General features: G+C 50.5%; 6 protein-coding genes across 6 annotated transcripts; 3 read left to right on the top strand and 3 right to left on the bottom strand.

The window, feature by feature from the left end:
* Positions 1–7,806: 7,806 nt before the first annotated feature.
* On the bottom strand, positions 7,807–8,231 carry LOC128468916 (histone H2A type 2-B-like). The gene has a single exon (XM_053450730.1). The coding sequence runs from the start codon at positions 8,212–8,214 to the stop codon at positions 7,822–7,824; it is 393 nt and encodes a 130-aa protein (XP_053306705.1). The 5' UTR covers positions 8,215–8,231; the 3' UTR covers positions 7,807–7,821.
* Positions 8,232–8,503: 272 nt separating this feature from the next.
* Positions 8,504–9,004, top strand: LOC128468977 (histone H2B 1.1-like). The gene has a single exon (XM_053450782.1). The coding sequence runs from the start codon at positions 8,573–8,575 to the stop codon at positions 8,951–8,953; it is 381 nt and encodes a 126-aa protein (XP_053306757.1). The 5' UTR covers positions 8,504–8,572; the 3' UTR covers positions 8,954–9,004.
* Positions 9,005–10,143: 1,139 nt separating this feature from the next.
* On the bottom strand, positions 10,144–10,599 carry LOC128468894 (histone H3). The gene has a single exon (XM_053450711.1). The coding sequence runs from the start codon at positions 10,595–10,597 to the stop codon at positions 10,187–10,189; it is 411 nt and encodes a 136-aa protein (XP_053306686.1). The 5' UTR covers positions 10,598–10,599; the 3' UTR covers positions 10,144–10,186.
* A 649-nt stretch (positions 10,600–11,248) lies between these two features.
* LOC128469023 (histone H4) lies at positions 11,249–11,587 on the top strand. The gene has a single exon (XM_053450822.1). The coding sequence runs from the start codon at positions 11,276–11,278 to the stop codon at positions 11,585–11,587; it is 312 nt and encodes a 103-aa protein (XP_053306797.1). The 5' UTR covers positions 11,249–11,275.
* Positions 11,588–12,486: 899 nt separating this feature from the next.
* On the bottom strand, positions 12,487–12,958 carry LOC128468987 (histone H2B 1.1). Its single transcript, XM_053450791.1, has one exon. The coding sequence runs from the start codon at positions 12,885–12,887 to the stop codon at positions 12,507–12,509; it is 381 nt and encodes a 126-aa protein (XP_053306766.1). The 5' UTR covers positions 12,888–12,958; the 3' UTR covers positions 12,487–12,506.
* A 235-nt stretch (positions 12,959–13,193) lies between these two features.
* LOC128468919 (histone H2A type 2-B-like) lies at positions 13,194–13,632 on the top strand. Its single transcript, XM_053450733.1, has one exon. It carries the CDS (start codon positions 13,240–13,242, stop codon positions 13,630–13,632), a length of 393 nt encoding a protein of 130 aa, XP_053306708.1. The 5' UTR covers positions 13,194–13,239.
* Positions 13,633–26,731: the final 13,099 nt, after the last annotated feature.

Here is a 26,731-nt window from a genome sequence, read left to right on the forward strand (position 1 = left end):
CCCCATGATATGCCTTTTAACCCCCTTTATGCCACTCTGCCTCCAGAAATGCCTTATATCCATATATGCCACTCTGTCCCATGATATGCCTTCTAACCCCCTATATGCCACTCTGCCATATAGGGGGTTAAAAGGCATATCATGGGACAGAGGGGCATATAGGGGTATAAGGCATTTCTGGATGCAGAGTGACATATAGGAGGTCAAAAGGCATATCTGGAGGTATAGTGGCAAAAAGGGGGTTAAAGGCATATCACGGGGCAGAGGGGCATATAGGAGGGTTGAGGCATATCAGGGAGGCAGAGTGGCATATGGGGGTTAAAAGGCATATCATGGGACAGAGTGGCATATAGGGGGACATAAGGCTTTTCTGGAGCAGAGTGCCCCATGATATGCCTTTTAACCCCCTTTATGCCACTCTGCCTCCAGAAATGCCTTATACCCCCTATATGCCACTCTGTCCCATGATATGCCTTTTAACCCCCTATATGGCAGAGTGGCATATAGGAGGTTAGAAGGCATATCATGAGACAGAGTGGCATATAGGGGTATAAGGCATTTCTGGATGCAGAGTGACATAGAGGAGGTCAAAAGGCATTTCTGGAGGCAGAGTGGCATATAGGGGATTAAAAGGCATATTATGGGGCAGAGTGGCATATAGGAGGGTATAAAGCATATCGGGGAGGCAGAGTGGCATATAGGAGGGCATAAGGCTTTTCTGGAGGCAGAGTGCCCCATGATATGCCTTTTAACCCCATTTATGCCACTCTGCCTCCAGGAATGCCTTATACCCCCTATATGCCGCTCTGTCCCATGATATGCCTTTTGACCCCTATATGGCAGAGTGGCATACAGGGGGTTAAAAGGCATATCATGGGACAGAGTGGCATATAGGGGGTATAAGGCATTTCTGGAGGCAGAGTGGCATATAGGGGGTTAGAAGGCATATCAGGGGGGCAGAGTGGCAAGCCTTGGGGGCAGATGTGCATAACTCGGGGGTAGGTTGGCAAATAAAAGGAAAAAAAAAAAACCCATGTCTCAGTCATAGCTTATATTAAATATGAAAAAAATACTCTTCATGAATTAATAAAGAAACAAAAGTTTCTTACCAGAATATCGTGAAGAATAATGTGATCACTGTTTTGTTCCACTGAACTTTTTCATCTAAAATGTTCGCAGTAGTAAATGTTTTGATCCCATTATGTGTAATGTATTTAATTTATTAGGGCCTTTTAACACTTTTGCTTTCTGGCATTTTAATACAAATAATGAGATAAAAAGAATGGCGAATAGTGTGAGTCGGGTATGTATAAGGGGTGCGTGTGGTTAAAGAGCGCGACCGTGAGATAAACTATATGGGGCTGGTCTCCAAATTTTTCCAGGGCTGCTTTTCAGTCCCAGTCCGGCCCTGTCGCCCACCCGCTGGGGAGTGATGCCGCCTGCATCCCCTCCCTGGTTCTCCATCTGCCGCTGGGGAGATGAGCCGACTGCGCTGTCTCCCGGGTTATCCAACAGCCGCTGGGGAGGATGGACAGCACCCTCCACTCCCTCGTGCTCCTGCTGCCGCTGGGGATATGGGCTGGCTACCGCATCTCCCTGGATTCCTGTTGTTGTTCCAGATACGGGGCAGAGGCCAGGGGCTCCCCACCCTGTTGTCAGCACTTCAGCTGGGGGTTGTGGATCTGAGCGAACTACCCAGCATTCGGAGGACCCCGGTGGGAAGACCGCAGCCTCATCCCCCCATCCTGGGTTAACATCCTCGGATGAACAATCGACAAAATCCATGGACACTGGGGCATACTGCTGAACACGGTCAAACAGTTTTTTATATGCTTTTTCCAGTTCCCACTCCTGTGTAGTTAAAAAGTAAAAATCACCTCTCAGTGCACCTGGGAGGTCCAATTCCCTGAAATCTCGGATGTCCATAATCCGCCACTCCGCTGTACTGCCGAAGTCCAGGTCCTCCTGAAGACTATCCCATAACAATCCCAGGCCGCCAAAGTCATAGCCCTCCGTGGGCTCCGTTCCTTCCAGGCACCAACCCGCCTCGGCTGCATACCATCGTAACGCCCTGTATCCGTCATCCCACATCATCTCGGTTTGGACCAGCCCGTCTAACTCGGACACCCATTCCTCCCTGGGCTGCTTTCCCAGCAACGGCATTCGTGCCTCCAGCTGGAACCAGTAAATGTCCTCGCTGGTTGGGAGGCACTTACCCAAGTATTCCTGTTCCCATCGCAGAGTCTCCCACCAGAGTTGCCGACGGATATGATCCCTCCACCGCAGCTCGTCCTCAGCTGATACAGGTCCATCGGGTTGGGCCCGTGCCTCCTGCATACGCCGTCTGAACTCCAGTTCCATAGCTGAGGATCCTGGCGTTGCTCTTTCTCTGCCCGAAGGGTGACCAATCCTGGTGCTGGTTTGGATGTCCCGTTTGGAAGGAAACATCCCGCCGCTTGTCACCAATGTGACGGATCGTCCTGTGTCCCAGACTGGACACATCCGCCCATCAGCTCCTTCCCTCTCCCAGTAAGCGGACACGCTGTGGCTGTCCGAAGAAAGCAGTCACAGACCAGCACTTCCCTCAATCATGAGACAGGACTTCATGCTTTGAGGTTAAAACAGAACTCTCTTTATTACAAACACACAGAATTTATATACAATCTCCATTCACTGTGCACCGAATCCAACCCCCAATCCCATCAGCCACATCCCCTCACAAATCCCATCGGTATACAGGGGATGTATCAGGTGAGGGGATTAAGGGATACAATGGGTTCCCCCACCTGTGTTATCCCCCCTGTAGTGCGGGTGCCGTCTGGGCAGACAGGGATGTGCTGGCTGATTAAGAGCCCCAGCCAGATTATAGGATCTTCTCTTTGAAGGCTGGAGCTGCAGCCACATTCAAACCGGGTACACATAACTATAATAATAATAATAACAGTGAAGATCAGACAGGGTTCGTCACACTTACATCTGCCAATCCTTTTCAGAATCTGAAGTGTAAGGATCCTGACCAGAGGGCCAGAACCCAGGCCGAGGGTCGGGGCCCACAGATCTAGGCTGACGTAAAGAAAACATAACAGAGGTTTTAATCTGCTGAAAAGTGGACTGAAGCTCAGCTTTCAACCATTCCTTGAATTCTGAAATGGACTCCTCTCTGGCTTTGAGGCAGGATGAGCAAAATTTCCTAGAGGCGTCAGACATTGTAGCCTTGCAGTTTTTACAGGCAAAATGTTTCGTCTTGGATGCAGCCTTCCTAGGAGCTGGTGATTCTTCAGGGAGGTCTGGCTTATCTAGTGACATCCTAATAATAAAGGATAGGAGACGGTTAAAACAAAAAGAAAAAACAAACGCAGACAAATTCCCATAGACTCATAACCTACTTGGGTTAAGAGGCAGAAAACACCAGAACAGAAAATCTCAGGAAGCCAGGACTCTTCATCAGAAGAAAACTGCAAACTAAAAGCAGTACAAGCTAATAAAAAAAACCTTACCAAACCAAGGGAAAAAGATCCAGAAAACCGCCAAAAAGCCTTCTCGGACCTGAGAGCTGCTTACAGATCTGCCCCCTTCCTGACCTCAGATGCCTCCTGGCAGACTGAGATGAAACCGGAAGCACGCCACCGCAAAGATCAGACGCTTCCTGGCTGAAATCGTCGGCAGACTGAAGCAGAGTCCCGGCGTTCTGCTTCCAGTTAGCCCGCCCAAGGGCTGCTAAAGGTAAGTAGGCTACAGTCCTACCAAGGACCCTGAGTGAAGGAGCCTTTCCCTGCTCCGGTAAACAGGTTCCTACCGAGGACCGGACCGGAGAGGGCTAAAATGGCCGAGAAACGCTTGCCCGCTACCCAAAGCGGGACTGCAGCGCTGGACAGGAGAGCTCTGCCACGAGCTCTGAAAACAACAAATGGGGGATGTACCTGTCACGTCTGCAATACAGCAGAGGATCCTCGCTGCAGAAATTGGGAAGGCGCCTCCTGGCGGAGATGGAGGGCCCAGCAACGAAACACCAAAGTGAATCACGGACACAGGAGCGTAGCGCAGTACAAAATCCAGGAACGAAAATAATAAATATAAAATAATAAATTCAGGGGTCAGGCAAAAGAGTAGTCGGGGACACGAGCTGAGGTCAGGGCAGGCAGCAAACAGCAAGGTCAAAAACTAGCCGGAGTCAGAACCAATAAATAACAAAGGAATATGGAACGCTAGTGAAGGCTATTAGGCACTATCACAGGTAAAGGTGAAGTGCCTACTGAGGGTTTAAATATCCCTCTCACTTACAGGATCCTCCTACCCACCTAATTAGGGGGAGGAGGAAAAAAGATAAATGTCGCTTTAAGAAGCGACATGAATATTTATGAGTTAGCCGTTCGCGCATGCGCGAACGGCACTCCTGACGTCGAGGCGCGCGCCCCGTCAGGATCCAGTGATCTCTGCGGGGACGCGCGTCTAACCGCCGGACGGACCTGGCGGCGGCTCCCGCCAACGGAACGAGCAGGAGGCTGGACGCGCGGGCTGCGTCTCAGCTCCCCTACCACGGAGGAGGTAACAGTACCTACCCGGATAGGGCAGGAAAGAACTGTGGGTAAAGGGGAGGTTCTGGGGGTTTAAATCTTCCCTGCCCTATTCGGATAGGCGGCACTATCTCCTATGCTACCGGGAGGAAGAAGGGAAATTTATCCTCGCTCTCGTGGACCATGCCCCCTAGATTTGCTTAGAGAGCACTGGCAGGGACCGAAGGGCCGACAATAGTAGAGTACGTGTTGGCCTTCTGGGATAGATTGAAGAACCACACGGACATGGTCCGGGAAAACCTTCAAGTGGCGCAAGGTTGGCAGAAACGGTGGTACGAGCGGACCGCCCCGGAGCCGTGCCTTAGAAGTAGGGCAGAAGGTCCTAGCGCTTAAACCATCCCTTCAGGATAAGCTGCAGCTGGTGTGGCAGGGATGGTATCGGGTGGTGAAGCAACTGTGCAAAACCACCTACATGGTAGCTAAATGTGCAGATGGAAGGATCCAGCGAACCTTCCGTGTGAACATGTTGAAAGCCTACCAGGAGCGTCCCGAGGAAGTAGCAGTTATTTGCACCCCGGCGATAGATGACCCTGAGGGATTACCGTTGCCCCAGGTAGCGTCAGGGACGAGGGAACTTGGCGCGATATAGTTAGCGGTGCAGTTAGGGGAATCCCAGAAGGCCCAAGTTCTCCAGCTGTTAGATCAGAGAGGCGGCTTTCTCTCTGCCCTCCCCGGATGCACCACCGCGTGGAGACTCCAGAGCAGACCCCGTTACGCCAAGCGGCGTACCGAGTTCCTGAGTCTGTCCGAGAAGGGATGTTAATGGAGATTAGGGAGATGCTCGATCGGAGAGTGATTGAGCCGTCCGAGAGCCCCTTGGCTTTTTCCGGTAGTCCTAGTGCCTAAGAGAGATGGGACGACCCGGTTCTGTGTAGTCTACCGCAGGCTCAATGACCGGACTGTGACTGACACGTACCCCATGCCCCGAGTAGATGATTTGTTACACCGCATCTCTCGTGGTAAGAGAGATCGGCCTTCATCACCCCATTGGGACTATACCAATTTAGGGTAATGCAGTTTGGGATGAAGAACGCTCCGGCGACGTTCCAAAGGATGGTAGATCGACTCGTCGATGGCCTCCAGGACTATGCTTGCGCGTTGCAATCGAAGTTAGCCACCTAACCAAAGAAACAGCCCTAAGTCGACCCGTTGGGGTCTAGCCGGGTCTGTCACTGGAAACAAAGGGGGGAGTAATGTGATGGTTCCTACAGTCACCCTACCCCTCAGTTAATGTTATCCAGTGACATGAAACTCTTTAATGTGTTATCAATAAAAATGTATATTAATGCCTTATTTTGTAAAAGTTTGCACACGGCACACTAAGGTCTGAGAGATAATCTAATAAAGATAATGTGTGCTCTTTATCTCCCAGACTTAGTGGTCCCGGTGTCCTTTTGTATTGCTCCCCCCCCCCTCGTGGTGTCCCTACCTATAAAAAGCGACACCTGTCCCATAATAAACAGTTATTCCTTTTGTTGTACCTAAAGACTAGTCTTGCCTGGTTATTTGGGTACTGGATAGCGATATCCCTTTACTTTGCTTGGGGATATTGCCTACAGATTGCGGGGAATTATTGTCCTGAAGGGAGAAGTCGCTCTTGGTGGAGAGGGAGAACCTGAGGTCCCTGGTCGGTCCGTCACACCGACACTAGCAGAGCAGGGCTCACGAGCTGGTCCGGTGACCCTAGCTTCACGGCACCGCAGCCCGCCGAGGCGTAGCTGAGTACAGTGCCGTAATTGTCCTGAAAATGACAATTAGTGATCCAGCGGGTCCCTGAAGCATTAGACGAAACTAACGTTCCAGGGAAGTAACAGACTTTATTGGGGAAACACACAGGCTTATATACAGGTTAGGTGATAAAAAGGTCATAAATCAGGCACACATCTTCCCTCCCTACCCAGACGGTCCGGCGCCACGCTTAGGCAACCGAGCCCCGCAATATCCGTAGGCGGCAGCAAATCGAAGTTTCCCCGGGACAGCCGGCGTTTGTACGATAGCCGCACCGCCTGATTGCCACCTCTCTAGCGGCTCCAGCGACAAGGGATCCCCAGTCTCTGCGAGGGTGTCTGGGCTACGAGAGCCGAAGTCCATGGGTAGAGCAGGTGATACAGGGATGAGGTAGGACGGGAAGGGGAGCCGAGCGGCAGTAGATTGAAGCTTCCCCCGAGATGGACCGCGGGACAGCCGGCGTGGGTCCGATAGCCGCGCCGGGGCAGTTATGGTTAATGGGGTCTTTAGGGTTAATTTAGGGGCAGTAATGGTTAATGGGGTGTTTAGGGTTAATTTAATGCTGAGGACTGAGGGTTAATTTTATAAAGTTAACTAAAGGTGCAGTTAGAGGTAAAGCAATCTAAAAGCAATCTTAAAGTGGGTAATCTAAGGGGAATCTAAATCCTGGGGGCAGTGAAGATTATTAATGAATTTATTTATAAAAGTGTGGTGTCAGTGATATTCTCTGAATGGTTCGAATCTCTGAACGATTCTCTGCCTTCAGTGACATCGCTAGAGTAGGCAGGCAGGAGGGTTCATTGACGCTAATGAAAGGGGCGGGGCCAAACGTTAGTTTGACTGCAGGGAGGGACTGGGGAAACAGTAACTCCTATGAGTCACACTGAGTGATCCGAAGATTCGGATCATGAATCGGATCATTTCAATGACCGACTCGAAATGATCCGATTCACTTTACTGATCCGAACTTCGCATCACTACTTTGGGGTATAGGAAGGGTTAATCCCTTCTTAGCAATTAAGCTTTCAGAGGCAAGGGAGATGTCTACAGTGGAGCTACTCACGGCTCTCAGTGATTATCAAATTCATTAATACGCTCCCCAGACCATTGCCAGCTACACGATCATCACACAGCTGAGGGATTCCCCGGCTTCTGCCACATTAATTTGCGGTAAACCACAATTTCCTATGCAATGCTGCCACCGTGTGGTAGCACTTGCCCACCCACCTTTCTTGAGAACCATATTTATCCATTTAAGTGCTGGCAGCTTTGCCTCGAATTTTAGCCCTGAAACGGGGTATGGTGTATGATGTAGTTTGTATGAATGGTGTTTAGCCACCGTGAAGCTCAGCAACTAAACATCGGGCTGAAAAACTGCAGTGGAAAGCAGTTGCCTATAAAGAAGTTTGCAGCAAGTTTATAGCAAGACAGATATAGCTTGTTTCAGAGATTATGGGTGGCTCTGAAAAGAGCCTTTGGTGGTGTTGGCCAATTGCCCTGCGGTTACCAATTACCGCACTCACTTGCTCTTGGCAGGCTTGTGGCTCTCGGTCTTCTTGGGCAAGAGCACCGCCTGGATGTTGGGTAGAACACCTCCCTGAGCAATGGTGACCCCTCCGAGCAGCTTATTGAGCTCCTCGTCGTTACGAACGGCAAGTTGCAGGTGGCGAGGAATGATACGGGTCTTTTTGTTGTCGCGTGCAGCGTTACCAGCCAACTCCAATATCTCAGCAGTCAGATACTCCAACACCGCTGCCAGATACACGGGTGCGCCGGCTCCTACTCTCTCGGCATAATTACCCTTGCGAAGAAGCCTATGCACACGGCCGACAGGGAACTGCAGACCAGCTCGGGAAGAACGTGTCTTCGCCTTAGCACGAACTTTTCCACCTTGTTTACCTCTGCCAGACATGATATCTCTCGACAAACCACCACCGCCACCCTGCTAAGCGACTAAGAAGCACGTTAAAATGAAACGCCGCACACTTACCCAGCTATTTGTAGCTTCCCCTCGTGACGCTATTCGTCACTGATTGGTTCCTTTTCAAAACATCCAATCGGGTGGACATAGTCTGAGACACCAATCGGTGTAGGCACTGCGGTTCATGGGCGGCCGCATCTGCACACGTGACAACCTCATCGAATCGGACGCGAGACAGCAGAACGGCCTTATTTGCATGCGGTGCCTATAAAGGGAAGGGCCCAGCGCAGTTACGCTTCAGTGTTCATCATTTTCTCCTGCCTTTCGTGTTGAAAGGAAAACAGACGCGATGCCTGATCCAGCGAAATCTGCGCCTGCTCCGAAGAAAGGCTCTAAGAAAGCTGTTATGAAGACTCAGAAAAAAGATGGGAAGAAACGCAAGAAGAGCAGAAAGGAAAGCTACGCGATCTATGTCTACAAGGTACTGAAGCAGGTGCATCCAGACACTGGCATTTCCTCCAAGGCCATGGGCATCATGAACTCGTTTGTCAATGATATCTTTGAGCGCATTGCCGGGGAAGCTTCACGCCTAGCCCATTACAACAAGCGCTCCACCATCACTTCTCGGGAGATTCAGACTGCTGTACGCCTCCTCCTTCCTGGAGAGCTGGCCAAGCACGCTGTGTCAGAGGGCACCAAGGCTGTTACCAAGTACACCAGCGCCAAGTAAAGTTCTCTTTGTTCTCTCTCTTTAAACAAAGGCTCTTTTGAGAGCCACCCACACGGTCTGTCTCAGAGCTATGTGAATGATCTAGCCCTTTTGTCGGACTGTTAGCTCTCCAGGTTAGCTGGGGTGTTGTGCCCATCGACCAGACTACCTGGGAAGAGAAGCCCAAGGTGAAGGGGCTCCTGTGATGGCAACGACCTGTACCCCGACTGGGTATTCCAGCTAATCGCTGGTTTCTCCTGCTGGGACCCAAGGGATTAACCCCTTCACCGCCAGACAGAACTAGCCTTGCAGAGAGAAGGGGCTGCTTTACCACTGCGGCTAGCCGAAGCTGAGCTACATCGTGGGTTTATTGTCCTGAAAAGGACAATGCGTGATCCTAGCAGAGGACACAGCTCTTCAGAAACCTCGGTGGCGCTGTAGTATACGGAAGTATAGCAATACAGCGCTCTACCACCCTGAAAAGGGCAGCGCCGAGTCTTACCCCACTAAGACATGACTCGGTAGTGCGGACATGTGGCACACGGACAGGATAAGACATGAGGGGACGACAAAGTCATAATAAAAATCACACACATACTGACACATACAGAATAAGAGAACTACGCCACAGACGGAACCTAATAACCCTGGGCCGGCCCCCCTTCAAGCCAGCCATGGGCCAGCCTTTCTAGTTCTATACACTCGCACTCACGTTAAAGAAATAGTATATACATCATTAATACACAGTGGTGCATGCACACAAACACATTCTCACGCTTAACCCTTTCCTCACTAACGTATGCTCACGCGCTAATACACACAAACACACTCTCGCACATAAAACGTCCTGATAAGACAAAACCTAATCTTAATAATTACTTTTATTATTTTGAATAATAAATAAATAATATAATACGTTAATAATAAATAACCCCTAAGTAAACTCTTGTCAGCTCTTGTCAGCTCTCGCTCAGAGCCCTGTCCGTAACATAATAGAGATAAGGGGCGGGCTTAAAGATTGTGCTTTGCCGTTACTCGTTATGCCCAGCCCGGGACTCGGCCGCTTAACGGCTCGCTCGGTAGTGGGATAACGGTGTGAGATGTTTCAAGCTTGGCCGCGAAGAACAGGGTTAATTTCATGCATGCGAAGGGAAACATAAAACACAAGCTCGTTTGAGTGACAATGTGGTGGCTCTTAAAAGAGCCTTTGTGAGAGGTGAGGGGGAAAATCGCGTTCGCCAACACCACGTTTATTTAAGCACGTTCTCCTCTGATCCTACGAGCCAGCTGAATGTCTTTTGGCATGATAGTAACCCGCTTAGCGTGAATAGCGCACAAGTTGGTGTCTTCAAAAAGCCCCACGAGGTAAGCCTCGCTGGCTTCCTGGAGAGCCATAACAGCAGAACTCTGGAAACGTAGATCGGTCTTGAAATCTTGAGCAATCTCACGGACCAGCCGCTGGAAAGGCAGCTTTCGGATAAGCAACTCCGTAGACTTCTGGTAACGGCGGATTTCCCTAAGAGCTACGGTGCCCGGGCGGTAGCGATGTGGCTTCTTCACGCCGCCGGTAGCTGGAGCGCTTTTCCTCGCAGCTTTGGTCGCCAGCTGCTTCCGAGGAGCTTTTCCTCCGGTGGACTTACGGGCTGTCTGCTTGGTGCGAGCCATGCTGGTGCGCGCCGATCTGATTCAACGACGAACACAACGTAATTGTAACGATTCTGTGGCCAACTCAAGCCCTTTATAGAGTAACGGTGAATGTGATTGGATACGCTTAATCACGCCCCTCTTTTTCATAGGCTAGGACGATGGTTTGAAAAAGCCAGCCTTTGATCAAGAGACTTCGGTGTGGAGAGTTATCTTTTTTATTTTATTTAAATTAAACGCTCGAATCGGTCATTTATTCGTTAGCTGCGGTTCTTTTTTTATTTAGTTCTTCTCCTCTCTTTTGGTCAGCCTCCTACCTAGTGAACCTGTGTACTGGCTGACCGTTAACAACGATACGGCGAAAGCTAAAAGCCCGCCTTTATCTTGGTCTCCGTTTAGCGTTTATTTACAGCGAAATGCTGCCACCTAGTGGTAAATGAGGGATCGTCGAAAGAGATCACGTGGCGGTGAGGGAGGCAAAAGCATTAAGGTTTTTGATATTCCTAAATAGCCAATCGGTGGCTGAGGCACGTTTGGAAGCTTCTCCAGCCAACCAACGATAAGCATATATTCAAAAAGCAACACCCCCTTGAGGCAGCATGGTGCGGTTCCCCATCAGGTCCGGCCATCACGCATAAAAGAAAGCGGGCCGGCCGTAGGCGAGTATTGTGCTGTGGAACTCGCGGGGTAAACGTGATCATGTCTGGCCGTGGCAAAGGAGGTAAGGGACTCGGGAAAGGTGGCGCAAAGAGGCACAGGAAGGTGCTTCGGGATAACATCCAGGGAATCACCAAGCCTGCTATCCGCCGTTTGGCTCGCAGAGGGGGTGTAAAGCGTATCTCTGGGTTGATCTATGAGGAGACCCGTGGTGTGCTCAAAGTGTTTTTGGAGAATGTGATTCGTGACGCAGTCACTTATACTGAGCATGCCAAGAGGAAAACCGTTACCGCTATGGACGTGGTGTATGCCTTGAAACGCCAAGGCCGTACTCTGTACGGTTTCGGAGGATAAGTTTGTTGATTCGTCACCCTGAAACACTCAACGGCTCTTTTCAGAGCCACCCACACACTCTCTTAGGCTATGATCATGTTGTCCCAGAGTCTGCCCGCGCTTTTCTATGCACACCTTGAAATAACCAGCTTAACAGTGGCTGGGTCTGGCTATAGATTGAGCTGCTGGCAGGATCGGGGTGCTGGGAGTTGGGCCCGTTTGCAGAACATGTGCTGGGATCAGCAGCTGGTGTCCTCCAAAGGCTGGCCCATGGCTGGCTTGAAGGGGGGCCGGCCCGAAGGGGGGCCGGCCCAGGGTTATTAGGTTCCGTCTGTGGTGTAGTTCTCTTATTCTGCATGTCCCAGTATGTGTGTGATTTTTATTATGCCTTTTTCGTCCCCTCGTGTATTATCCTGTCCGTGTGCCACATGTCCGCACTACCGAGTCATGTCTTAGTGGGGTAAGACTCGGCGCTGCCTTTTTCAGGGCGGTAGAGCGCTGCATTGCTATACTTCCGTATACTACAGCGCCACCGAGGTTTCTGAAGAGCTGTGTCCTCTGCTAGGATCACGGATTGTCCTTTCCAGGACAATAGACCCACAATGTAGCTCAGCTTCGGCTAGCCGCAGTGGTAAAGCAGCCCCTTCTCTCTGCAAAGCTAGTTCTGTCTGGCGGTGAAGGGGTTAATCCCTTGGGTCCTAGCAGGAGAAATCAGCAATTAGCTGGAATACCCAGTCGGGATACAGGTCGTTGCCATCACAGGAGCCCCTTCACCTTGGGCTTCTCTTCCCAGGCAGTCTGGTCGATGGGCACAATACCCCAGCTAACCTGGAGAGCTAATAGTCCGACAAAAGGGGCTAGATCATTCACATAGCTCTGAGACAGACCGTGTGTGTGGCTCTCAAAAGAGCCTTTGTTTAAAGAGAGAACAAAGAGAACTTTACTTGGCGCTGGTGTACTTGGTAACAGCCTTGGTGCCCTCTGACACAGCGTGCTTGGCCAGCTCTCCAGGAAGGAGGAGGCGTACAGCAGTCTGAATCTCCCGAGAAGTGATAGTGGAGCGCTTGTTGTAATGGGCTAGGCGTGAAGCTTCCCCGGCAATGCGCTCAAAGATATCGTTGACAAACGAGTTCATGATGCCCATGGCCTTGGAGGAAATGCCAGTGTCTGGATGCACCTGCTTCAGTACCTTGTACACATAGATCGCATAGCTTTCCTTTCTGCTCTTCCTGCGCTTCTTCCCGTCTTTTTTCTGAGTCTTCGTAACAGCTTTCTTAGAGCCTTTTTTCGGAGCAGGCGCAGATTTCGCTGGATCAGGCATCGCTTCTGTTTTTCTTTCAACACGCAACGCAGGAGAAAGTGATGAACACTAAAGCGTAACTGCGCTGGGCCCTTCCCTTTATAGGCACCGCATGCAAATAAGGCCGTTCTGCTGTCTCGCGTCCGATTCGATGAGGTTGTCACGTGTGCAGATGCGGCCGCCCATGAACCGCAGTGCCTACACCGATTGGTGTCTCAGACTATGTCCACCCGATTGGATGTTTTGAAAAGGAACCAATCAGTGACGAATAGCGTCACGGGGGGAAGCTACAAATAGCTGGGTAAGTGTGCAGCGTTTCATTTTAACGTGCTTCTTAGTCGGTTATCAGGGTGGTGGTTTGTCGAGAGATATCATGTCTGGCAGAGGAAAACAAGGCGGAAAAGTTCGTGCTAAGGCGAAGACACGTTCTTCCCGAGCCGGTTTGCAGTTTCCTGTTGGCCGTGTGCATAGGCTTCTTCGCAAGGGTAATTATGCCGAGAGAGTAGGAGCCGGCGCACCCGTGTATCTGGCAGCGGTGTTGGAGTATCTGACTGCTGAGATATTGGAGTTGGCTGGTAACGCTGCACGCGACAACAAAAAGACCCGTATCATTCCTCGCCACCTGCAACTTGCCGTTCGTAACGACGAGGAGCTCAATAAGCTGCTCGGAGGGGTCACCATTGCTCAGGGAGGTGTTCTACCCAACATCCAGGCGGTGCTCTTGCCCAAGAAGACCGAGAGCCACAAGCCTGCCAAGGGCAAGTGAGTGCGGTAATCGGTAACCTCAGGGCAATTGGCCAACACCACCAAAGGCTCTTTTCAGAGCCACCCATAATCTCTGGAACAAGCTATATCTGTCTTGCTATAAACTTGCTGCAAACTTCCCTAAAGGCAATTGCTTTCCACTGCAGTTTTTCAGCCCGATGTTTACTTGCTGAGCTTCACGGTGGCTAAACACCATTCATACAAACTACATCATACACCATACCCCGTTTCAGGGCTAAAATTCGAGGCAAAGCTGCCAGCACTTACACGGATAAATATGGCTCTCAAGAAAGGTGGGTGGGCAAGTGCTACCACACGGTGGCAGCATTGCATAAGAAATTGTGGTTTACCGCAAATTAATGTGGCAGAAGCCGGGGAATCCCTCAGCTGTGTGATCATCGTGTAGCTGGCAATGGTCTGGGGAGCGTATTAATGAATTTGATAATCACTGAGAGAGAGCCGTGAGTAGCTCCACTGTAGACATCTCCCTTGCCTCTAAAGGCTTAGTTGCTAAGAAGGGATTAACCCTTCCTATACCCCAAAGTAGTGATGCAAAGTTCGGATCAGTAAAGTGAATCGGATCATTTCGAGTCGGTCATTGAAATGATCCGATTCATGATCCGAATCTTCGGATCACTCAGTGTGACTCATAGGAGTTACTGTTTCCCCAGTCCCTCCCTGCAGTCAAACTAACGATTGGCCCCGCCCCTTTCATTAGCGTCAATGAACCCTCCTGCCTGCCTACTCTAGCGATGTCACTGAAGGCAGAGAATCGTTCAGAGATTCGAACCATTCAGAGAATATCACTGACACCACACTTTTATAAATAAATACATTAATAATCTTCACTGCCCCCAGGATTTAGATTCCTCTTAGATTACCCACCTTAAGATTGCTTTTAGATTGCTTTACCTCTAACTGCACCTTTAGTTAACTTTATAAAATTAACCCTCAGTCCTCAGCATTAAATTAACCCTAAAGACCCCATTAACCATAACTGCCCCGGCGCGGCTATCGGACCCACGCCGGCTGTCCCGCGGTCCATCTCGTGGGAAGCTTCAACCTACTGCCGCTCGGCTCCCCTTCCCGTCCTACCTCATCCCTGTATCACCTGCTCTACCCATGGACTTCGGCTCTCGTAGCCCAGACACCCCCGCAGAGACTGGGGATCCCTTGTCACTGGAGCCGCTAGAGAGGTGGCAATCAGGCGGTGCGGCTATCGTACAAACGCCGGCTGTCCCGGGGAAACTTCGATTTGCTGCCGCCTGGGGTCCCTACGGATATTGCGGGGCTCGGTTGCCTAAGCGTGGCGCCGGACCGTCTGGGTAGGGAGGGAAGATGTGTGCCTGATTTCTGACCTTTTTATCACCTAACCTGTATATAAGCCTGTGTGTTTCCCCAATAAAGTCTGTTACTTCCCTGGAACGTTAGTTTTGTCTAATGCTTCAGGGACCCGCTGGATCACTAATTGTCCTTTTCAGGACATTTACGGCACTGTACTCAGCTACGCCTCGGCGGGCTGCGGTGCCGTGAAGCTAGGGTCACCGGACCAGCTCGTAAGTCCTGCTCTGCTAGTGTCGGTGTGACGGACTGACCAGGGACCTCAGGTTCTCCCTCTCCGCCATGAGCGACTTCTCCCTTCAGGACAATAATTCCCCGCAATCTGTAGGCAATATCCCCAAGCAAAGTAAAGGGATATCGCTATCCGGTACCCAAATAACCAGGCAAGACTAGTCTTTAGGTACAACAAAAGGAATAACTGTTTATTATGGGACAGGTGTCGCCTTTTATAGGTAGGGACACCACGAGGGGGGGAGGAGCAATACAACAGGACACCGGCACCACTAAGTCTGGGAGATAAAGAGCACATATTATCTTTATTAGATTATCTCTCAGACCTTAGTGTGCCGTGTGCAAACTTTTACAAAATAAGGCAATAATATACATTTTTATTGATAACACATTAAAGAGTTTCATGTCACTGGATAACATTATCTGAGGGGTAGGGTGACTCTAGGAACCATCACATTACTCCCCCCTTTGTTTCCAGTGACAGACCCGGCTAGACCCCAACGGGGTCGGCTTAGGGCTGTTTCTTTGGTTAGGTGGCTAACTCCGATTGCCGAGACAACGCGCAAGCATAGTCCTGGAGGCCATCGAGGAGTCGATCTACCATCCTCTGGAACGTCGCCGGAGCGTTCTTCATCCCAAAAGGCATAATCCTAAATTGGTATAGTCCGAATGGGGTGAAGAAGGCCGACTTCGGAATTGCCTCCGCCGCCAGAGGTGTCACAAACCTGGGTTGAAAAATGCAGTTTAATATCATTGTTGTGATAGTTATGTATATCTATCTGTGTGTCTGTCTTCTGTGCCTTTGTTCTCCCTCCCGTGCTGCCCCTGTCCATGTCCCACATGCCCTGCCCCCATACGTTAACCCCTCGTATCCTGGACGCCATCAGCCCTCACCTACCGCACCATTTACCTTGCTATTAACCCACCGGGGTGGGGTACGGAGCAAGACCAATTCGTGGGGAAAGCCCCCCCTGGATGCCTGGTCGCCGGGACTTCCGGAGGAGCGGAAAACGGCCGGCGCGGCTGCCGAACGCGTGCCGGCTATCTCGCGGTCCGTCCCGGGGAAACTTTAAACTGTTGTCGCTTGGGACCCCGTTGACCGATCACGTCGCTTTTTGGACCAGATCTTCCTGGTCCCCGACCGCCCCCTCGGCACCCCTAAGATCGCCGCTGCGCCATCGGGATCACCCCGAGAACGATGAACAAATGTATACGGACATTGCGGGGCTCGGTAGCCTAAGCACGGCGCTGGACTGTCTGGGCAGGGCGGGAAGATGTGTCCTGATTTATGACCTTTTTATCACCTAACCTGTATATAAGCCTGTGTGTTTCCCAATAAAGTGTGTCACTTCCCTGGACATTAGTCTTGTCTAATGCTTCAGGGGCTTGCTGGATCACTCACTGTCCTTCTCAGGACAGTTACAGCACCGGATTCAGCTACGCTTCGGCGAGCTACGGTGCTCCTTCACCCAAGAATCCAAGCCGCATTCCTACTCCCTTCCCTGCTAGTATAGGCTACAGCTGGAAGTGGTTAACCCTTGTGGTTCCGGGAGGAAGCAACTAAGAATTGACGGGTGTACCCAGCCGGGGTACCCGAGGCCCGTCACAAGAGGAATCAGCCAGTACCCCTTGCATAGGTCGAGGGTGGATAGGAACTTACCACGAGAGATGCGGTGTAACAAATCATCTACTCGGGGCATGGGGTACGTGTCAGTCACAGTCCGGTCATTGAGCCTGCGGTAGTCTCTCTTAGGCACTAGGACTACCGGAAAAGCCAAGGGGCTCTCGGACGGCTCAATCACTCCCAGATCGAGCATCTCCCTAAACTCCCTTAACATCCCTTCTCGGACAGACTCAGGAACTCGGTACGCCGCTTGGCGTAACGGGGTCTGCCCTGGAGTCTCCACGCGGTGGTGCATCCGGGGAGGGCAGAGAGGAAGCCGCCTCTCTGGTCTAACAGCTGGCGAACTTGGGCCTTCTGGGATTTCCCTAACTGCGCCGCTAACTGTATCGCGCCAAGTTCCCTCGTCCCTGCCGCTACCTGGGCAATTCTAGCAGCGTAATACCTCAGGGTCATCTATCGCCGGGGCGCAAATAACTGCTACTTCCTCGGGACGCTCCTGGTAGGCTTTCAACATGTTCACACGGAAGGTTCGCTGGATCCATCCGTCTGCACATTTAGCTACCATGTAGGTGGTGTTGCACAGTTGCTTCACCACCCGATACGGTCCCTGCCACACCGCCTGCAGCTTATCCTGACGGGATGGTTTAAGCGCTAGGACCTTCTTCCCTACTTCAAAGGCGCGGCTCCGGGGCGGTCCGGTCGTACCACCGTTTCTGCCAACCTTGCGCCACTTGAAGGTTTTCCCGGACCATGTCCGTGTGGTCCTTCAATCTATCCCAGAAGGCCAACACGTACTCTACTATGGTCGGCCCTTCGGGTAACGGGTGGCATAATTGTTACCTCCTCCTCCGTCAGGCTGCCGGCAGGGACGCCGAGACGCAGCCTGCACAGCCGGCTCCCTGCTCGTGCCGTCGCGGTGAGCAGCCGCTGGGTCCGTTCGCCTGTGAGACGCGCGTCCCCGGCGAGTTCGCGGGATAATTCCGGGGCGCGCGCCTCCACGTCGTGAGAGCCGTTCGCGCATGCGCGAACGACTCATCTCATGAATATTCATGTCGCTCTTAAAGCGACATTTATTCTTTTTTCTCCTCCCCCTAATTAGGAGGGTAGGAGGATCCTTATTGTTGGACTGATATTTAAACCCTCATTTGGCACTACACCATTGCCTGTGTTAGTGCCTTTTTGCCTTTCACTAGCGTTGTTCCTGATTTAGCTTTCTGGTTTTGACTCCTGCTTATTCCTGACCTCCGTTGTATCGCTGCCTGCCCTGACCTTTGCTTGTGACCCCGACTACTCTTTTGCCTGACCCCTCGGAAACCGTTGTTATTATTTATTTATTTTTGTTCCTGAATTCCACCTTTTCATTATTTTTGGTGATATACTACCTGTCTCCTGTGCCTGGTGGCAGTACGTCCTCTCTCCTCCAGAGGGCGCTGATTCTGCAGCACGGATCCAGAACCTGTACCCCGGTTGTGACAGTTAACACAGGCCTCTAATATGGATCCCGCAGAATTGGCAAGGATGTCCAACCATCAAGAGAGACAAGATCAAGTCTTAGCCGCTCATGCGTCGCATCTCCAATCCTTGGACCGAAAGTTGGACGACGTGACTGACATGCTCCGATCATTGGCCACGAATCTTGCACCTTCAGTCTCCCAAAGTGCATCGTCGGATGCCTCACCTCCTGCGCCTGGAATGAGTCCTTCTGTTAAAGCACCAAAGATGCCCTTACCTGAAAAATACTCTGGAAACCCACATGAGTGTAGAGGGTTTCTGAATCAATGCACCCTACACTTTCGTGCACATCCTCACACCTTCGCTTCCCACAACAACAGAGTGACTTTTATTATCAATTTATTAAAAGGAGAAGCGTTAGCGTGGGCCTCGCCGTTACTGGAACAGGACTCTTCCATTTTGGCCGACGCCGACGCCTTTATTTCTTCATTCAGGGCTGTATTTGATGCTCCTGGGAGACGTGAATCAGCTGAATCCAACTTAATGGAGATACAGCAAGGAAGAAGAACAGTGGCGCAGTATGCTGTAGAATTCCGGACACTCGCTTATGAAACTGACTGGAATGTCAGCGCGTTAACTGCTGCCTTCCGTAGGGGGCTGAATGAGTCCTTGAAAGACGCTCTCACCTATCGTGATTTACCTCGTGATCTGGAGAACTTAATTACTTTATGCCTACGATTAGAAGCCAGAGGTCTGGAGAGAAGATTTGAACGAGAGAGAGAGCCAGACAGAAGGCCACGTCAATTTCGTCCTCCAGTTCGTCCTATTGTTCATACTTCTCCTGAACCAGTTCCTGCGGCCGCGGAACCTATGGAAATAGGCCCGGTACTCCATCTTTCAGCCGAAGAGAAACAGCGTCGTAGATCCTTGGGCCTATGCTTATACTGTGGGCAGAAGGGACTGTGACGGATCGTCCTGTGCCCCAGACTGGACACATCCGCCTGTCAGCTCCTTCCCTCTACCAGTCAGCGGACACGCTGTGGCTCTCCGAAGAAAGCAGTCACAGACCAGCACTTCCCTCAATCATGAGACAGAACTTCATGCTTTGAGGTTAAAACAGAACTCCCTTTATTACAAACACACAGAACTTATATACAATCTCCATTCACTGTGCACCAAGCCCAACCCCCAATCCCATCAGTCACATCCCATCACAAATCCCATCAGCCACATCCCCTCACAAATCCCATCAACCACATCCCATCACAAATCCCATCAGTATACAGGGGATGTATCAGGTGAGGGGATTAAGGGATACAATGGGTTCCCCCACCTGTGTTATCCCCCCCTGTAGTGCGGGTGCCGTCTGGGCAGATAGGGCTGTGCTGGCTTATTAAGAGCCCCAGCCGGATTATAGGATCGTCTCTTTGAAGGCTGGAGCTGCAGCCACATTCAAACCGGGTACACATAAATATAATAATAACAATAACAGTGAAGATCAGACAGGGTTCGTCACATTACTCCCCTCTTGTGCAAACGTCCGGCAGACACAGCCAGATCCCTAACGGATCGGCTTGGGGATGACCGGGCCTCTACTGTCTCTAGTCCTGCGGGGTAGGGAGAGTGGGCGTGCGGCCTCTGGGGCACCCTGGCAGCCCCATGTCAGTCACCCAGGCTCCTAGGCCTGGCCCGTAGTCAAAGGGTAAGAGGCCAGCCCAGAAGCCTCTCCAATGGGCAGCCCTCTTTAGTCTCCTCTGCAGGCATGGGAGACCTTTCTCTAGGGCTTCCTTTCCCCTCTGGGCCCTCAGCCCAGACTCAGCTCCCTCCCAACCTGATGGAACCCTCCCATGGTTACCCTGACTACGGGCTAAGTCCGCTCCACATTCCCCCACCCAAACAACAAGAGCCCACTCCAAAGCAGCAGCAGTTTCACTTACCCCTACCTGGCTCTCCGAGCTAGGGCTCGTTTTGCCCACTGGACCATGCCGCTGGGGAGGAGTGCCGGTTGCCCTTCCTCCCATAATTGGTGACGGCCGCTGGGGAGGGTCGCCGCCTGCGCCCCCTCCCGGATGCTCGTGTTGGGGAGAGCCAGATGATGGGGGTGTAAGCAGTGCAGGGCAGAGGTCAGCGACTCTCTGCCCGGTTGCCAGTGCTTCTGCTGGTGCAGGGAATGGTGCTGGGCAGAGAACAGCGTCACTCTGCCCTGTGGCTAGCTCTTCCGCTGGTGGTTCCCTGCTAGCAGGTGGGGACCCTTCGCTGTGGGGCGGGCAGAGACCAGCAGCACTCTGCCCTGTTGCCGGCGTTTCAGTCAGCGCGAGGATTGCTGGTGCAGGACAGATGTCAGCGACTCTCTCTCCGGGTGTCAGCACTGCTGGTTGGTCCTCGTTAGCCAGCAGGAACACTGTGCTGGGGGATGAGCAGAGGCCAGCAGCACTCTGCCCCGTGGCCGGCTCTTCTGCCGGTCTGGCATTTTGCGGTGCTGGGCAGAGGATCGCGTCGCCCTGCCCTGGTGGGTCCCTGCTAGCAGGCAGGGACCTTTCCTTTTCGTGAGGGCAGAGGCCAGCGGCACTCTGCCCCGGTGCCGGCGCTTCAGCCGGAGTAGGAGGGGCGCATGGTGCTGGGCAGAGAACAGCGTCCCTCTGCCCCGTTGTTGGCGCTTCTGCCGCCTCTAGTGGGAACCCATAGACCGCTGCCTCAAATTCCGGCGACTGCATGCGGTCCATAATCACCCAGAAGACTTCCTCCCAAAAGTGATTGCCCACTTTCACCTCTTCGGGCTCTGGCTGCAATACCAGGGGCAGAGTGGCTGAACCTTCAAGTCCGGAGGCTTGCCAATTACAGTGAGCGGCCTCCGGAGCTCGCTCTGTGACATCTGTCGGCTCACACTGCAGGGCGTAGCTCCCCTCGAACAGCGCCAAGTATTCTGCCTCGAGGCACCATTCTCTGTCTACTAGTCTCTCAAGGTCTTGGCTGAGTTCACTTGTTGCAGTGGGCGGCAGGGCTCTCCGGCGCTTGTCACTAATGTCCCACCATCGGTCCATGTTGCCATTGCCAAAGACACCCCTTTCCTCGAATGCCTCCCACAACAGGCCAGGCCCGCCAACATCCATCCCTTCCGGAGAATGGGGCTCTCTGGATTGTCGCTGCGGGCCTCGGGCTTCCCAGTATATGGCTCGGTACTCCTCTTCGAGCCCAATCTCCTGTCGGACCAGCCTCTCTAGCTCTGCAACCTCACCTGGAGATGCAGGTCCCCCGAACAAGTAGAGCCTCCCATTCACCTGGTCCCCGATTCGTTGTTCTAGGGTGGGCAGATGTGTACCTTGGTGGGCGCTCCACTTTTCTAGGGCCGCTCTCCATCTCACGAGCCGGGCTCCGGTCCGTCTCTCAAACTCCCATACTGGAGTCTCCGATTCGAGGGTCTCAACTCCCCTCCAAGTCACCCCGCATCCCGGTGACTGTTCAATCCACTCCATCTGTGGATCCGTTTGGCTCTTCCTCGCCAGGGTATAACTTTGTTCTGCGGCTAGTTGCTTTGGTCCGCTCTGGCCTGGAAGGAGTAGATCCCACCGCTGCCACCAATGTGACGGATCGTCCTGTGCCCCAGACTGGACACATCCGCCCGTCAGCTCCTTCCCTCTCCCAGTAAGCGGACGCGCTGTGGCTGTCCGAAGAAAGCAGTCACAGACCAGCACTTCCCTCAATCATGAGACACTACTTCATGCTTTGAGGTTAAAACAGAACTCTCTTTATTACAAACACACAGAACTTATATACAATCTCCATTCACTGTGCACCGAACCCAACCCCCAATCCTATCAGCTACATCCCCTCACCAATCCCATCAGCCACATCCCCTCACAAATCCCATCAGCCACATCCCCTCACAAATCCCATCAGTATACAGGGGATGTATCAGGTGAGGGGATTAAGGGATACAATGGGTTCCCCCACCTGTGTTATCCCCCCTGTAGTGCGGGTGCCGTCTGGGCAGACAGGGCTGTGCTAGCTGATTAAGAGCCCCAGCCGGATTATAGGATCGTCTCTTTGAAGGCTGGAGCTGCAGCCACATTCAAACCGGGTACACATAAATATAATAATAACAATAACAGTGAAGATCAGACAGGGTTCGTCACAGGGACATTTGATTTTTGCATGCCCCAAGAAGTCGGGGAAACGCCAGAACTTAGTGAAGGTCGGAGGTGCTTCACTAAGTGCTACTGTAACCACACCTCTTCAACCCCAAAGACTGTTTGTTCCCATCAAGCTGCAGTGGCAAGGCCACCAAGTGGCCACCCAAGCTTTCATTGATTCAGGAGCAGCAGAAAATTTTATAGACAAGACCTGGGCTATGGATAATAACATACCCCTAAAGCCAAAGACTCCGAAAACAGCTATTTCTGCATTAGACGGGACTCCCCTGGGAACAGGAATGGTGTCCTCTCAGACGGACGTTATCGGTGCAGTAGTCGGCGTACTACATTTCGAGGAGATATATGGTTGCAAAATGTTCCAAAGGGACAATTTGCACGGATCCGCAGGAACTGTACTGAGGACCATGATTTTTTTGCCCAAAGTGAAACATTAATGGATAAATTCAGGGAAAGGAACTATCCGGATGAACTACTACAGAAACAATTTAGATCAATAACAGAAAAGGAAAGAGAGTTCTCTCCGGGAGATAAAACTCACAAGCACACAAGATCGTTCGATTTTGCCTCTCACTAAATATAGTGATAAGGCATTCGAAATTAAAAGGGCGATAACGAGATGTTGGCCCATCTTGCAACAAGACAGTGTTTTAAGAAATCACCTCCCAGGAAAACCTAATGTTATTTATAAAAAGGTAGAGAGCCTCAAATCCATCTTGTCTCCTAGTACCTTACCCGCTATAGAAATAAATAAAAGTGACCAGGTTTTTTCAGGTGCGGAAGGTGCAAACTTTGCAGAACTTGTTACAAACAAGACAAAAAAATCACCAGATTTAAATGTTTTAATACAAAAAAAGGAATATGACATTAGGCATTTCATTCATTGCAAGTCCAAAAATGTGATTTATCTCTTGGAATGTCCATGTGGGGCCCAATATATTGGGCGAACAACGAGGGAATTAAAAATCAGGGGCTTAGAACATCTATGTGGAATACGTAATAAAAATCAGAAACATAGTGTACCTAAACATTGTAACACTTGCAGGGATTTTTCTCTGGCAGATTTTAAAGTAATAGGGATTGACCTTGTTTCACCCCATTGGAGAGGTGGTGACTTAAATCAGGCTCTGGCAAAAAAAGAAACACAATGGATCTTTAAATTTCATACACACAAACCTGGGGGTTTAAATATTGATCTGGATATTTTGGCCTTTATGAATGATTAAAAAAAAAAAAAAAAAAAAAAAAAAAATATTTACTTACCTTTATACACTAAGTAGTCATTCCCAAATATAGGGAGCCTTTTGTATTTTTGCACTTTTATATTTGACTGCACATAGCACTTTTATATTGGATTGCACATTATATTTGTAAGGAATGCACATATATTATATTATATATTTTTTCACTTCATCTCTATTCCTTTGAATGCATATCTATGTATATTATGGAATCTACCTTACGGATATCTTCCTCCATATACTACAACATATGATTGCACTTTGCACCTTGTATTTCTAACTGGTTTTTAATTAGAACCTCCTTTTAGTCGGATATGTATTTATGTATTTATTACCTTATTTCATATTATATTTTATTGTTTTATGCCTCTGCTGTGGGACGTCTCCGTGTCCTTGATGAGGACCCGAGGAGACTTAATGTGGATGGACACACGCTCGCTCCGGTTCTGTTGATTTGATGGTGGACACTGGACTCCGTCTGCGGATGATGGAGGCTGGAGAGGGTTTTTCCCCGTGGATGACGTCGGCGCGCCCCCTCGCGCATGGGACCCATGAATTAAGGCTACACTCGCGGACGATGTGGATGGGGAGGATTCCGTTGCGGATGACGTCGACACGTCCTCTCGCGTGGCGAGCGCGATGACGCACCCGGAAGGGATTTAGAGTGTACATAAGGACTTACGGACTTCCAAGCAGATAGGTTTATGTTTTGTAATTTACGATTTTATATATTGATTTTACTACTCCTGAAGAAGCCGACGTACGATCGGCGAAACGCGTCGAGGGATACAATAAACCGAATACTTTTTTAATATTTGGTTTAATTTTAATTTATTTACACGCACATGCACTATTCTTTCTGAGTGGTGCCACCGCAATTGTATTTTCGTTTTCTCCATATCCAACTATTGAAGATACTGCATCATTTTTGGTCTACTTTCATTTACAGCACTCAAGATTCTTATATGGGATTGCTGATGAGCTCATTACACTCAGTTCACTTGTGAGTGGTTCTTATATTCATATTTTATATTGTGATTTTTACATATTACACTATTGTGTTTTATTTTTCTTTCCCTCATGTATATGCGCTCCGTATTGTGCTGTTTGGTTGTGTATACACTTTGAGGAAGAGTGGTTTTGGAAGCTGCTATCTTGAGGGAAGTATCTATTTATTTTGTTATTATTACACACGTGAGATTTTTGGTTTTTTCTTCTTTTGCTTTTGTGTGTTATTATACAGAGGCAGTGGCGACTCTAGAAACAATATATAGGGGGGGCACACAAGATACCACAGTCAAACTGGGGGGGCATTAATAATTTCCACCATTAAATCATACCACTGAAAAAACATATATATATATATATATATATATATATATTGCCAAAAGTAATGTGCTATGGAATGATACTTTTGTTATTGGCCAATACAATACTTGATCATTCAACATGGGAAGCCTGAAGCCACAATTTAGTACGACTAATCCTTGAAATCCTTTAAACAACACAATACCTTAACTTTTGCACTAAATGATTTCAGGGCCTAATATTAGATCCTGCTGCTGATATATATATATATATATATATATATATATATATATATATATATATATATTAGCCCCTGCTGCCCATAGATATTAATATTAGCCCCAGTTGCCGATATATACCGTATTGGCTCGGATATAGGCCGCCCCCGTATATAGGCCGCACCCTAAAAGTTTGGTGCTTTTTTAAAGAAAAAGTTTTTTTTCTTTAAAAAAGCACCAAAAAAAACATGCTGCCACTCTGTCCCCCCCCCCCCCCCGAGATACGCTGCCGCTGTCCTCCCTCCCCGCGATACGCTGCCGCTGTCCTCCCTCCCCGAGATACGCTGCCGCTGTCCTCCCTCCCCGCGATACGCTGCCGCTGTCCTACTCTGCCCCCCCTCCTCGACACGCTGCCGCTGTCCTCCCTCCCCGCGATACGCTGCCGCTGTCCTCCCTCCCCGCGATACGCTGCCGCTGTCCTCCCTCCCCGCGATACGCTGCCGCTGTCCTCCTCTGCCCCCCCCTCCTCGACTTACCGGAGCAGACTCCCGGGTGTCTTGCGGGGCCGGCGAGGGACATCTACGCAATACGCGTATGCAACTTCCGGTACCGGTACCGGAAGTTGCATGCGCGTATTGCGTAAATGTCTCCCGCCGGCCCCGCAAGACACCCGGGAGTCTGCTCCGGTAAGTCGGAGGTGGGCAGAGGTAAAACGCTTAGATAACCTCCCGTGCCGGCACCCCCCCCCCCGTGGGAAGTGCTGGCAGGGGAGGCTGTCTGAGCGTATCAGACAGTAGGATGCAGGTCCCCTGCACCGCTGCGGGGGATCTGTATCTTAACCCCGCTGCCTGCCCGGCGCCCGGGACTGCATGTCCCGGGCGTCGGGCGCTAGACCCCGAATATAGGCCGCACCCCCACTTTAAAAACTTAAAGTGGGGGAAAAAAGTGCGGCCTATATTCGAGCCAATACGGTATATAAATATATATATAAATATTAGACCCTGCTGCCGATAGCAGGTATAGATCAACACATTAACACACAAACCCAGCTTTGCATGTATAGATCAATTGAAATTCACTTGTGATCTCAGCACTGAAGGTATATATCAAATAAACAGAATCAGACATACAAATCCTGTATTTGCAGGTATATAATAATATATGAAACGTAGCATTGCAGGTATAGATCAAATAAATACATGGAAACAGCATTGCAGGTATTAATCAACTGAATAAGACATATTAACCCTGTATTTGCAGGTACACATAAATAATGTATGGAAACATAGCATAGCAGATATGGATCTACAGAATAACACAGAAACCCAGCTTTGCAGGTGTAGATCAATTGGAATTTACATAAAAACACGGCATTAAAGGTATATTTTAAACCCCCTAAATTACAGGCATAGATCACAGGTTGCACACCCCAAAGCAAGCCCTGGCGTCCACACTGCCCACATAGAACCTGGCCAGCACCCAGATTACACACATACGATTTGCCATCTTTGTCCCATATACACCCGGCCTGTGCCAT

This window comes from Spea bombifrons, chromosome 11, assembly GCF_027358695.1.
Source record: "Spea bombifrons isolate aSpeBom1 chromosome 11, aSpeBom1.2.pri, whole genome shotgun sequence".
Classification (NCBI taxonomy): Eukaryota; Metazoa; Chordata; class Amphibia; order Anura; family Pelobatidae; genus Spea; species Spea bombifrons.

Bases quoted from the DNA above. Each gene is read 5' to 3' on its own strand.
- LOC128468916 (XM_053450730.1), bottom strand. From the start codon at position 8,214: ATGTCTGGCAGAGGTAAACAAGGTGGAAAAGTTCGTGCTAAGGCGAAG.
- LOC128468977 (XM_053450782.1), top strand. From the start codon at position 8,573: ATGCCTGATCCAGCGAAATCTGCGCCTGCTCCGAAGAAAGGCTCTAAG.
- LOC128468894 (XM_053450711.1), bottom strand. From the start codon at position 10,597: ATGGCTCGCACCAAGCAGACAGCCCGTAAGTCCACCGGAGGAAAAGCT.
- LOC128469023 (XM_053450822.1), top strand. From the start codon at position 11,276: ATGTCTGGCCGTGGCAAAGGAGGTAAGGGACTCGGGAAAGGTGGCGCA.
- LOC128468987 (XM_053450791.1), bottom strand. From the start codon at position 12,887: ATGCCTGATCCAGCGAAATCTGCGCCTGCTCCGAAAAAAGGCTCTAAG.
- LOC128468919 (XM_053450733.1), top strand. From the start codon at position 13,240: ATGTCTGGCAGAGGAAAACAAGGCGGAAAAGTTCGTGCTAAGGCGAAG.